Source organism: Centropristis striata, chromosome 10, assembly GCF_030273125.1.
Source record: "Centropristis striata isolate RG_2023a ecotype Rhode Island chromosome 10, C.striata_1.0, whole genome shotgun sequence".
In the NCBI taxonomy this organism is placed as follows: Eukaryota; Metazoa; Chordata; class Actinopteri; order Perciformes; family Serranidae; genus Centropristis; species Centropristis striata.
In genome coordinates this window covers 9,056,958-9,069,842 of record NC_081526.1, presented here as the reverse complement: position 1 = coordinate 9,069,842, position 12,885 = coordinate 9,056,958, and the positions used below count along the sequence as shown (strand labels likewise).

The window sequence follows — 12,885 nt, the reverse complement described above, 5'->3', positions numbered from 1 at the left end:
TCTCATTAGTACACACTGTAGACAGAGAATGGCGACAATAATTTAAATTTTATTTATATTTTATTTTATAATATTTCACATTTTACTTTTGTTTTTTAGCAGCAAAGTTTTTCCGGATTTTTGTGGATGTATAAATTGAGTGAAAAGAGTCTGAAAACTTGGATTAACATGAAAATTATATTTTAGATTTATTTTATCCACAGTTGCCAGGGGAGGACACACCTGTTTGAGTCAGGGCGGCCAGCATGAAGAAATCGGCCAAATCTACACCAGAAGAAGATAAAAGAGGTCAGTGATCTATATTCATTGTCGTAAAATATATAATTATGACAGATTTTTGTATAAAAAGAAGTGATTATGGGTTACTAAATATCTTTTAACCACTTTTTTTGTGCAGACATTGAGAATGGGTAAGTTTATATCGGAAAATAAACATCTCTCACAATAAACTGCTGTATGTTAAATATTACTGGAGCTTTCTTTTACTTAAATGTGTTCCAGAGGTGAGAAGAAAAAAGAAAAGACACTGAGTGTTGGATACTTTCAGCTGGTAAATACTTGTCTTTGCTCATATTGTTCATAAACAGTGGTGGAAAGTTACTCAGCATTCTTTACATAACTTTACATTCATATGGCAGATACTCAAATACTGTAGTTTAATTTTGAGTATTTCTATTTCACGCTACTTTCTACCTTTTACTCCACTCCATCAAAGTGATATTTACTAGTTGAATCTCATAAAGATTTTTCATAAAAACAAGTTATAAGTTATTTAAATATTATATTATCAATTATAGATGCCACTTTTTCAACTGAATGAGTACTTTTGGAACTGTCAATTTTACCTATCATATAGGGCTGAGCAATATATTGATATAAAAAACATCGAAATATATTTAAATGTGATATGGAATTAGACCATACCGCATATATCGATATAGTTCAATTTTTTTCCCTTTATATATAAATGCTGCCCTTACTAGGGTTTGTCATATTTAGTTCTTTTGTTATTTTTTCTCATATAAATATATTTTTTTCAGAAAAAGATTGCCCTATTTAATTTCATAGGCTATTTTTATTTAAATGTGCACTTTATGGAGCTTTGATTTAAAAAAAAAAAATGGTACTCCTGTTGTTATACAGTATTTATGTTCTCTTAAATAAACGTTTTCAATAAAACTACTTTTGACATGTCATATTTGGCTTCGACTTTGACTGGACATTTTCTCTCACTTTGCGATAAAAATATTGGGATATATATCGTTTATCGATATTCGGACTAAATATATCAGGATATGACTTTTCGTCCATATCGCCCAGCCCTACTATAATACACATTTTTCTTATCTCAGTAAAATTTTAATTGTTTTACTTTTACTTGCAATGGACTACAATATTGTATTGGCACTTTTACTTCTGTAAAGGATATACTTTCCCTATCATTGACTTAACTGTTAAAAATCAATCTGGAAATAAAAATGTGCAGCAAAATTCTTGATTTTTAAAAGAAAATTCCTCTTCACAAATTCTTTTTTGCAGTTTCGATTTGCCACCTGCAAAGACACGGTGATGATGGTGGTGGGGGGGCTGTGTGCCGTCATCCACGGCGCAGCTTCACCTCTCATGCTGCTCGTGTACGGCCAGATGACAAACACATTTGTGGCGTATGAGCTTGAAGTCCAAGAACTGAAAGACACAAACAAGATATGCAACATCACCACCAATACCATCTACTGGATAAATGGCTCCATATATGAAACAGCTGAAAACACCACTGTAATCTGTGGGTAAGTAAGTCTTTAGTTAACCCTCTGGGGTCTGAGCCTATTTGGTCTTTATATACCTCATAATATTTACTCATGTTTGGTATTTGGTATTTTCTCAGCACAACTTCAACATGATCTGACAATTATTTTTTCACTTTAACCCCCCCAAAAATACATAATAAATCATGAAATCTGAAATAATTTTTTTACTATTTATGACAATAAAAACCACAAATATGCTCAATGAACTGTTTAAGACCTGAAAAATGTAAAACATAGGTTACAAATATGAACATAAAGGTAAAATTCAAATTTAATAAAACTGTACGTAAAAAAATACCATTAAACATGTTTATTTATAGGAACAGTGTTAGATGATTAGACCTCTTTTTTTCCCATTTTTACAGAATGCCACGCCTGCCTCGTCCCATCCTACTTTTACATTTGAATAAATATTTTCGTACTATCAGATTTAAACTATCATATCTTGTTACAGGGCTTTGAAAAAAGCCAAACACCAGCGTGATCATAGACCCCAGAGGGTTAACACTTGATGTGATTGTTGTTGCAGTTGAAAAGCAGCTGTAAGTCTTTTTATTCTCTCTGCAGGGTGGATATTGAAGCACAGATGACCATGTTTGCATATTACTATATTGGAATAGGGGTAGCAGTTCTGGTTGTGAGTTATTTTCAGGTAAGTATTTATGCTTATATTCTTTAATTTAAACCCCTCTTAAGTAATCCTGGCTAAATATATTAAATGAAATAATGTTGTACAACTCTGACTGTTCCCTGTAGATTGTTTTATGGGTGGCATCAGCTGCAAGACAAATTGATAGGATGAGAAAGACTTATTTCAGAAAAGTGATGCAAATGGAGATCGGATGGTTTGACTGCAACTCTGTTGGTGAACTGAACACAAGGCTGTCAGAGTGAGTTGGGGCTCTTTATCTACAGGTCAGACTGTAATCAGTGCATAGCTTGGATAATGTTTTACACAGGATGGTGTTTCTGTTCCCCTACAGTGACATCAACAAGATCAACAATGCCATCGCCGACCAGGTGTCTATGTTCATTGAGAGGATCTCTACCTTTGTGTTTGGCTTCATGGTTGGATTCATCGGCGGATGGAAGCTGACTTTGGTGGTCATCGCTGCCAGCCCGCTGATTGGTATAGCTGCTGGACTTATGGCCCTGGTAAAGTTGTGGATCAAACTGTCCAGATTTTTACTAAATTATTATTATAGCTTAGTAAACTCCCCTCTGGAAGAGAAATCAGGAATAGTATGCCGGATACAACTCGGGTCTCTCTTCTTTTTTTTCTTTTTTCGTTGGAAAGTTTCGTTTCTGTTTATTTCGGTCAATACATGTCATTAAAAGAAAAGTAACAAACCAGAAAAAACATTGATCAAAGTAAACAATAAGTAAACAGAGAAAGAAAATTGATAATAGACATTTGGACTGAAAAGGCTGAAGCATAGCTTATTACGCCTACCCTGTTACAACTAAATTAAAAATTAAAAATGTACAATCTGTTATTTCTCTCTCTCTCTTCTTCCTTTCATGTTTAATTAGTGGTTAGCTTGATGGACAGAAATATATATACACCCCTAGTTAGGTTTTAAACCTGAAATACAGACAAAAAACACAGAATGACCAAATATAAGTGTTCAATTATTCATGTAACATTAATTTGTTCAAACACTAGCAATGCTTTTTTTTTACATTTTACATGTAACTCACCGACAAGGCGTACCAGTCCTGACAATGGAAGGATTAACTGATTAATTAATTCTAATCAAACAAACCTCTTAACATCATTTCAACATACATCACTTGTGGTAATATAAAGGGAACTCTACTTTCAACTGCTGGAAAGTTATACACAAACAGACATGACATCATGTGTCGCAAAGTCTAAATATGTTTGTGTGGAATTGACTCTCTTGTTTCTGAAGGCTGTGGCCAGGCTGACAGGACGAGAGTTAATGTCCTACGCGAAGGCAGGGGCGGTGGCTGACGAGGTCCTGTCCTCCATCAGGACAGTAGCAGCGTTTGGTGGAGAGGATAAAGAAGCTGAAAGGTATTTCGTAATTTTTTTCTGCTTTGCAAATGTTGAAGATCCAATTCACATGATTTGAAGTGAAACTGAAATGTTGAATTTGTCACAGATATGACAGAAACCTTGCAGAAGCTCAGAGCTGGGGAGTGAAGAAGGGAACCATCATAGGCATTTTCCAAGGATACCTGTGGTGCATCATTTTCTTATGTTTTGCCTTGGCCTTCTGGTACGGATCCAAACTGGTCATAGACACCAACGAGCTGTCTCCTGGTACTCTTATTCAGGTCTGTGCCAATAAATGCATTCAACTTCTGATGCTCTGTGTAATATACAGTCATGGAAAAAGATATTTGACCACCTTTGTTTTCTCTAATATCTTGTTCATTTTAATGCCTGGTACAACTAAAGGTACATTTGATTGGATGGTTATAATGATAACAACAAAAATAGCTCATAAGAGTTAAATTTAAGAGCTGATATCTAGACATTTTACATTGTTTTCTTGATAATTACCAAATTCATTATCAAGAAAACCATGGAAAATAGGGTGGTCTAATACTTTTTACCATGTCTGTAAGTATTTGAAAGACAGTGGCCTTTGTTTCACCATGTGGCTGCCATTTTTTTCAGGTTTTCTTTGGAGTACTGATGGCAGCTATGAACCTGGGCCAGGCCTCACCCTGTCTGGAGGCCTTTGCTTCTGGCCGCGCTGCAGCAAAAACAATCTTTGACACAATTGACAGGGTAAAATAACAAAGCTTCTTTAGACTACATTGCATATACAATACACACTGGAAATGGTAGATTTACAGAGAAAGAATCTCCACTATAAAATAAAGTTCTGTGCTGTTATGTTCACAGGAACCAGAAATTGATTGTTTCTCAGAAGAAGGTCACAAGTTAGACAAAGTAGAAGGTGACATTGAGTTCCATAATGTCACTTTTCACTACCCATCACGGCCTGAAGTCAAGGTACATTTCTTCAACAAGATTGGTGTCCATTTCTCAGTTCTCAGGAGTAGTAACTCACAAAGAGCTACTGCTTTTTTTCCAGATATTAGATGATCTGAGCATGAAGATCAAAGCAGGAGAAACCACTGCTTTTGTGGGACCAAGCGGAGCTGGAAAAAGCACCACGATCCAGCTCTTCCAGCGGTTTTATGACCCAAAGGAGGGAACGGTAACAATCTGCACCAACACACAGGGCATCAGCGGAGAAGTTGAAGGCTTTAGTATAATGGTGCATGTATGATTCTCTTTCTCAGGTGACTTTGGACGGCCATGACATCCGCACTCTAAACATTCAGTGGCTCAGGTCTCTCATTGGTATTGTAGAGCAGGAACCAATGCTGTTTGCCACAACTATTGCAGAAAACATCCGCTATGGTCGACCTGGAGTAACCATGGAAGACATCATCCAGGCGACAAAAGAGGCTAATGCCTATCATTTTATCATGGCTCTACCACAGGTACATTTATACATATTGAAAGACAATTCAGGCTTCACAGTCAAATATGTGAACTTGTGTAGTCTAAAATAACCAGAGGTGGAAAGTAACTAAGTACATTTACTCAAGTACTGTACTTAAGTACAATTTTGAGGTACTTATAGTTTACTTGAGTATTTCCATTTTATGTAACTTTATACTTCTACTCCACTACATTTTGAGGCAAATATTGTACTTTTTACTCTACTTCATTTAGCTGACAGGTTTAGTTACTTTTCACCTCCAGATTTAACATAAAAAAAATATGATCAATTTAAAGTGATAATTTAAAAAATCAAATATTATAACAGTAGTTGGATAGATTACTTTATTTATCCCCGAAGGGAAATTCGGTTGTCACAGCAGTCCGGTATATTAAGTTATTAAATGAGCCCTGTCTTTACAAAATGAAAACACTTCTTACATAAATGCATCAATGCAAATGATGTTATAATAAATTTAGAATATATCAAACAATCTGAGTGGGTCTATTCAGCATAACGAGTACTTTTACTTTTGATACTTTAAGTACATTTTGATGCTGATACTTTTGTTATTTTACTTCAGTAAGGTTTGAATGTAGGACTTTTACTTGTAGTGGATACTCACAGAGTAGTATTACTACTTTTACTTAAGTAAGGGATCTGAATACTTCTTCCACCTCTGAAAATAACCATGTTGCTGCTTCTCCACCAGACATTTGATACTCTGGTGGGAGAAGGTGGAGGACAGATGAGTGGAGGACAGAAGCAGAGGATTGCTATCGCTCGAGCCCTGATCCGAAATCCCAGGATCTTGCTGCTGGATATGGCTACATCTGCCCTGGACAATGAGAGCGAGGCTGTTGTCCAGGAGGCACTGGATAAGGTGACATAACTGACGGCACTTTTAGCATCACTTTCAGCAACTCATCATGTTTTGTGGAATAATATCCCAATACCTGATATGTGTGCAGGTGCGTACAGGCAGGACAACCATTTCTATCGCCCACCGACTTTCCACCATCAGAAATGCAGATGTCATCATTGGTTTTGAGCACGGACAGGCTGTGGAGAAGGGAACACACAGTGAGCTGATAGAAAGGAAAGGAGTCTACTTCACCTTGGTCACCCTGCAGAACCAAGGCACACCCAACACAGCTAAAGGTAACATTTATTTAGGGCTGCTAGTCTTTAAATATATGCATATATAATGCCGGTACAATATATCATATTATATAATATCTTGTGTATATATACATATTTATACATGTTTACATATTATATATTTCTTATGTAGGTATGCACACCCTGCACAGGCTAAATATATGACACATTGCTATGTTATTATTATTATTATTATTATATACTGTTGCTGCCATTGTTATTATTACTATATACTGTGATATACTACTATTATTATTATACTGGCCTTACTATTATTATTACATATTATATTATATATTATACACTGTACTATTGTTATATACTGTCTAATCACTATAACATTATTACATCATATCATCAGTATAATTGCCATCATCTTGCCACTGTACCTTACCTACCAACTTATCTTCTTTTTAACTTCTTAAGTGTCCTTGTTCTATTCTGTGTTTTGTTCTATCTATCTATCTATCTATCTATCTATCTATCTATCTATCTATCTATCTATCTATCTATCTATCTATCTATCTATCTATCTATCTATCGAAAAAAAGGTCATATTTTTTAAAACTGGAGAGATAAAGAGGATCTTTTTTTTCTTGTTTAATGCCTGAAGTATTATCCATGTTCTGTGTACAGAAGCAGAATCCTTTATTTTACTTTTTTCTTCTCTGTATCACAAGATATCTGTGGCTCCACCCTAACAACATATTTCAAAGCACTCAGCAGTCAGTTGGCAATACTAAAAAGTGTGTGAAGGTCTTTCTTGCATCTGTAAAAGAGCACCAGAAGCATCAATACATGTATTTAACTCTATTGATTTTGTTTTTTTCCTGCCAGATGTGATCAGTGAAGGTCTGGAAGAGGACTCTGATTTCAAAGTGAGGAGTCGCTCCTCCAGTAAAAGGTAAAGTAACTCTAAAAGATGACATCAGCAGAAAAAAACGTCTTCAAAACAATAACAATATAATCACATGATCTGATGTTTTTCAATATTACTCTTGTAGGGGCTCTGTCCGACTTCGATCACAAAGCAAACTGTCAAGTTACTCATTACCAGACAGCCTCAGGGTCCTTTCGGACAAGGAGTTCACAACAGATGAGGAAAATGTACTTGGTGTCTTTTTTATGCTCAGTAATACACTTACTTGAATGCAAACTGCCCTTTTGAAATGAATAGCTCCAATGTGTTTTCTTTATCAGCAAGATGAAGATGATCCAGACGAACATGTCGAGCCTGCTCCAGTAGCTCGTATCCTCAAATACAACCAACCCGAGTGGCCCTACATGGTGCTGGGCTCGCTGGGAGCTGCTGTCAATGGCTCTGTCAACCCCATCTATGCTATATTGTTCAGCGAAATTCTTGGGGTGAGGGTTACTTATTTCACATACTGCCATTGCTCAGCTTGGGTTTTACAAGCTGATGATGACTTACATGATCTTTGTGTTTGCAGACGTTTGCCATTCGTGACTTGAATGAACAGAGGGAGCAAATCAACGGGATATGTATTCTGTTCTGCATTGTGGCTGTAGCTAGTTTCTTCTCCCAGTTTTTACAGGTTTGCATCAGAATCTGCAACATGATTAAGACATTTAAAGGATGCATGTTTTTGTCAACTTGAAATCGACACTAGAATGGTTCTCTGAGAGTGCCATGCTTTAAAGGATTTACATGCAGACTGACTGATTTCATGTTTTAGGGATACGCTTTTGCCAAGTCTGGAGAGCTGCTGACCCGCCGTTTGAGAAAAGTGGGCTTCCAGGCCATGTTGAGACAGGAGGTTGGTTGGTTTGATGACCCCAGAAACAGCCCTGGAGCTCTGACCACCAGACTGGCCACTGATGCATCCATGGTGCAGGGGGTGAGTAGCAGATCTTATAGGCCTGTTTTCATATTCCACATTATTTGTATTCCAAAAAAGGCAAAGGTTTTGTCATGTTAATACAATATTGTGTTGCATGTGGCCTCTACAGGCAACTGGGTCTCAGATCGGTATGATCGTGAACTCGCTGACCAGCATTGGAGCGTCTTTCATCATCGCTTTCTACTTCAGCTGGAAGTTAACTTTGGTAATTCTGTGCTTCCTGCCGCTCATCGGGCTGTCTGGGGTGTTCCAAGCTAAAATGCTGACAGGTTTTGCAAATGACGATAAAAAAGCCATGGAAGATGCAGGTCGGGTAAGCTTCACAGAACATTTACTGCTTGGTTACACTGATATCTATACAGTTCTCTGAGTAACCAAGGGCTACAGTATAACATCTTTTCACCCCCCGCAGGTATCCGGTGAGGCTCTCGCCAAAATCAGGACGATTGCAGGCTTGGCGAAAGAAAGCTCATTTGTGGGATCATATGAGGAGAAACTTCTGCTTCCGTTTAAATCTGCCAAAAAGAAAGCCAACATCTATGGGCTTTGCTTCGGTTTCTCCCAATGTGTCATCTACATGGCGTATGCTGCTTCCTTTAGATATGGAGGCCATCTGGTTAGCTCTGAGGGGTTACAGTACATGTTGGTGTTCAGGTCGGTAAAATAATTGATTTAAATGGAAAATGTATCTTTGAAATCTATTTAGTGTTTTGTGACGTGACAACCAAAGTGCTCATATTGTGTTTCTCCAGAGTGATTACAGCTGTAGTAATCAGCGGCACAGCCCTGGGCAGAGCTTCCTCCTTCACTCCAGATTACGCCAAAGCCAAAACTGCTGCAGCTCAGTTTTTCAAACTTCTGGACCGAGTTCCCAAAATCAGCATAAACCCTTCAGATGGAGAGAAATGGGTTGGTAGATCCAGTAGATAAGACAGAATCATAAACAAAATGGGATGCCAGTTAGTCATGATGTTACTTTCCAATGATTAAGTCAAGTTATCTATGTTTAGGATAACTTCAGAGGTGATATAGAGTTCCTCAATTGCAAATTCACCTATCCAACTCGGCCAGATGTCCAGGTGTTGAACGGCCTGGTTGCGTCCGTGAAGCCTGGTCAGACCATGGCGTTTGTTGGGAGCAGCGGCTGCGGGAAAAGCACCAGTGTTCAACTGTTGGAAAGGTTCTATGACCCTGATGCAGGGCAAGTGGTATGTGGACTTAAAAAATGTCACAAAATGAGTTAAAACTATTGCGGCGTCTTCATTATGTCACCTTTTATTTCCAGTTGATTGATGGTCGGCCATCTCAAAAAGTCAACGTGCCCTTCCTGAGATCTCAGATCGGTATAGTGTCCCAGGAGCCGGTGTTGTTTGACTGCAGCATCGCGGAGAATATTCAGTATGGAAACAACACCTGCAGCGTCAGCGAGGAAGAGATTGTTGAGGCCGCTAAGAAAGCCTTCCTTCATGACTTTGTGATGACGCTACCAGATGTGAGTAGAATCACTGAAAGATACAACTTTAAATACGCTGATATTGCAAATCCTGTAAGCCACTCTTTTTTCTGTTAACAAGAACAGAATGTAAGTATTTTCACCTGGTTGGAAGACTCTGTCTAAAACTATTTCACACTACATAGCATACGAAGCATTCTTATTATATATTTCTCAGAAAATTGTCAGCTATATTATCTTGAAAAAATTGTAATTCCTTGTAGTTTTAATCTGTTTTATATGGGATATTGGTGATCTTTCACCCAATATATCAGCGATCGTGAAACCTGTGAAACCACATATCAATATTATATACTTGTGAATAAATATAAAACAAAATAAATGATTTATTTTAATAAAATAAAATAAATTTTATTTTAATAAAATAAAATAAGTGTTTATTATTATTATGATTATCATTCTTCTTCTTCTTCTTCTTAATAATAATAATAATGATAATAATAATAATAATAATAAAATAGTACATATTTGTAACCAAAGCCATGATGTTTTTCCCCCAAACTTAATCTTGTAGTTTTGGTGCCTAAACCTAATCAAGTAGTTTAAAACTGTGCAATAAGTACAAATTTTCACATGTTTAAAACAGCGAGCAACCTCTTCACAACATAAAACCGTCATAGCCAACTGGAAAGTTATTAATATTATAATAATGGAAAGCATTTTATTGTGGCATGTTTACAGCTTTTAATTTTTATTTTTTTTTACCTTGTGCCCTTTTGCTTTCTCCACTTCTCCCAATACATTTACAAATTTAAAAGAAATATGAGACTCAGGTTGGTGCCCAGGGCTCCCAGCTGTCACGAGGACAAAAGCAACGTATTGCTATTGCACGGGCCATCGTCAGAAACCCCAAGATCCTGCTGCTTGATGAAGCGACCTCTGCCCTGGACACAGAGAGTGAACAGGTAAAAAACATTTCATCAAACAGTGTGAACAGAAAGCAAAGTGTACCATTGTATAGCTTTTTATGATATGAATCTGCGCATACTTACATGAGGGTTCTGTGCTCCTGCAGACCGTCCAGGCTGCTTTGGACGAGGCGAGGAAAGGACGAACCTGCATCGTCATCGCTCACCGGCTGTCCACTATCCAGACTGCTGACATCATAGCAGTGATGTCTAACGGAGCTGTCATAGAGCAAGACACACATGACAGACTCATGGCCAAGAGAGGCGCCTATTATAAACTGGTCACAACAGGCGCTCCTATCAGCTAGACGCCTGAAGACACATATGATGAGAGTATGAGGAAAACTATTTTGTATGAGTCTTATTGTACATTTAAATGCTAGCAATGCCCTCAGGGATTGTACATAGTAAGTCATGGGAAGACCTTTTGCATTTTTGATTAAATGGTTTATTATTAATTCTGTTGAGATTATAAACTATTTATTGTGTGCGTGTGTGTATATACATATATATATGTATGTATGTATGTATGTATGTATGTATGTATATATATATATATATAGTTGCTTTTCTAAAAACAAATAGCTAAAGATTTTTACATGCATCTGGCAATGTTTGTATTGTTTTGTTGGAATGTTTTACATTATTCTTCATATAATCCATGATCATTTTAATAAGTCAAATTAAAACAAATGTTTTTAGACTAATGTTAGCCTTGCACTTGTGTTGGGGAATCCCAGTCTTGTTTTAGCAGTGCCAAGTAATATAATTCTGAAAGTTGCTTACTTTAAAAAAAAATGTTTTAACCAAATTATCGTGATTTTATAATAGGATGTAGTGCTACCCTAAAATAGCAGTGTTTTGTCCTGCTTAATGTTAATGTTAAACTTAAATACAGCTTAAATTCTAACTTCAAACATTAACAGTGAGCACGGAGCAGTAGAAAACTTTTTTTGGAGGAGTATCTCTTACAGTACAAAAAATGTGTCCAGTGCTGAATGAATAAAATGATGTTGAATTTTAGGGATTTTGCTTTTTAAACCTTGATATGACCACAGATCACAAATATTCTAAACATAACATTTTTAGTGACAACAATATAAAATGATTAAACGACAAAAGTTACAACCTTATTGTTTTATACACTTATGTATGTCATTAAAATGTCACTTTCAGAGTTCCTTTTGTTATTTTTCTGATTTCTACCTGAATTTAGTCTTCTAAAAGTTTTAAGCTCGAGTGGATAAAGGGTCCCTGTGACCTAGGCTTGGATAAGCGGTAAAGGATAATGAATGAATGAATGAATGGATAAAGGGGAGGCTGCTGAGTGGTCTTGAGTTGTTTCCCCCTCAGCACCAAGGCATAATAAAGTACCCAGACACACAGATGTTTATTCAAGCTTGGTTTAGCATGTACCCTGTGCACTTAGGCCAGTTACATCATTTGCCAGGCTGCAGGTGCCACTGGATACTAAGCAACCACAGATGGTGGGAAAAGTTTAAATAATATGCTTAATCCAGTTACATCATAGACTCTGTTCTACCTCATTTCATTTTGGCTGATTAATATCTGAAGTTGCCCGGAGAAACTGAGTGACCCACAAGTGATTATGTTATTCACACAGAGCAGGATATACATACATCCACAGTACATACGCTGCAGGAGAGAAACCATGAATGATTAAGTGGATGGAAAATGCAGGGAATTATATACTAACTGGCCACTTTATTAGGTATGTCCTGCTGGGACTGTGTCGGGCCTCCTTTTTCCTTCAAAACTGCCTTAAAGGACCAGTGTGAAGGATTCAGTGGGATATATTAACAGCTATGTTTGTACTGTAGCTCAGAATTCACAAACCAAACACTGACTCTAGAGAAGGTCTTTTGCATTTTTACGTTGAGGTAAAGGCTACATTAGTTTCTCCTACATGCTTGGAAAGGGAAGGGTAAACGCATGGTATTCACTTTGTTGCAAAATGTAACCTGACCGCTAGATGCCGCTAAATCCTAAACACTGTTCCTTTAATTCTTTGTACACTGCAAAAAAGTGGGGTCTAAAAATAAGAGAAAAACTTAGTATCTTGCTGCATGGACAGATAATTTCCCTTTACAAATTTCTTGAATTAAGATTCCTAAATCTAGA

General features: G+C 36.9%; 1 protein-coding gene across 1 annotated transcript; it reads left to right on the top strand.

The window, feature by feature from the left end:
- The first annotated feature begins 245 nt into the window (after nucleotides 1-245).
- On the top strand, nucleotides 246-11,168 carry abcb11a (ATP-binding cassette, sub-family B (MDR/TAP), member 11a). Its single transcript, XM_059343227.1, is given in 27 exon segments — nucleotides 246-288; nucleotides 398-410; nucleotides 502-550; nucleotides 1,540-1,787; nucleotides 2,376-2,460; nucleotides 2,565-2,698; nucleotides 2,792-2,963; nucleotides 3,725-3,849; nucleotides 3,938-4,112; nucleotides 4,459-4,572; nucleotides 4,690-4,800; nucleotides 4,883-5,008; nucleotides 5,094-5,297; nucleotides 6,012-6,182; nucleotides 6,271-6,439; nucleotides 7,322-7,373; nucleotides 7,465-7,567; nucleotides 7,661-7,825; nucleotides 7,912-8,016; nucleotides 8,158-8,319; nucleotides 8,432-8,635; nucleotides 8,735-8,976; nucleotides 9,075-9,231; nucleotides 9,333-9,530; nucleotides 9,608-9,814; nucleotides 10,594-10,740; nucleotides 10,851-11,168. Coding segments are annotated over 27 exon segments (3,882 nt in total). The 3' UTR covers nucleotides 11,052-11,168.
- Nucleotides 11,169-12,885: the final 1,717 nt, after the last annotated feature.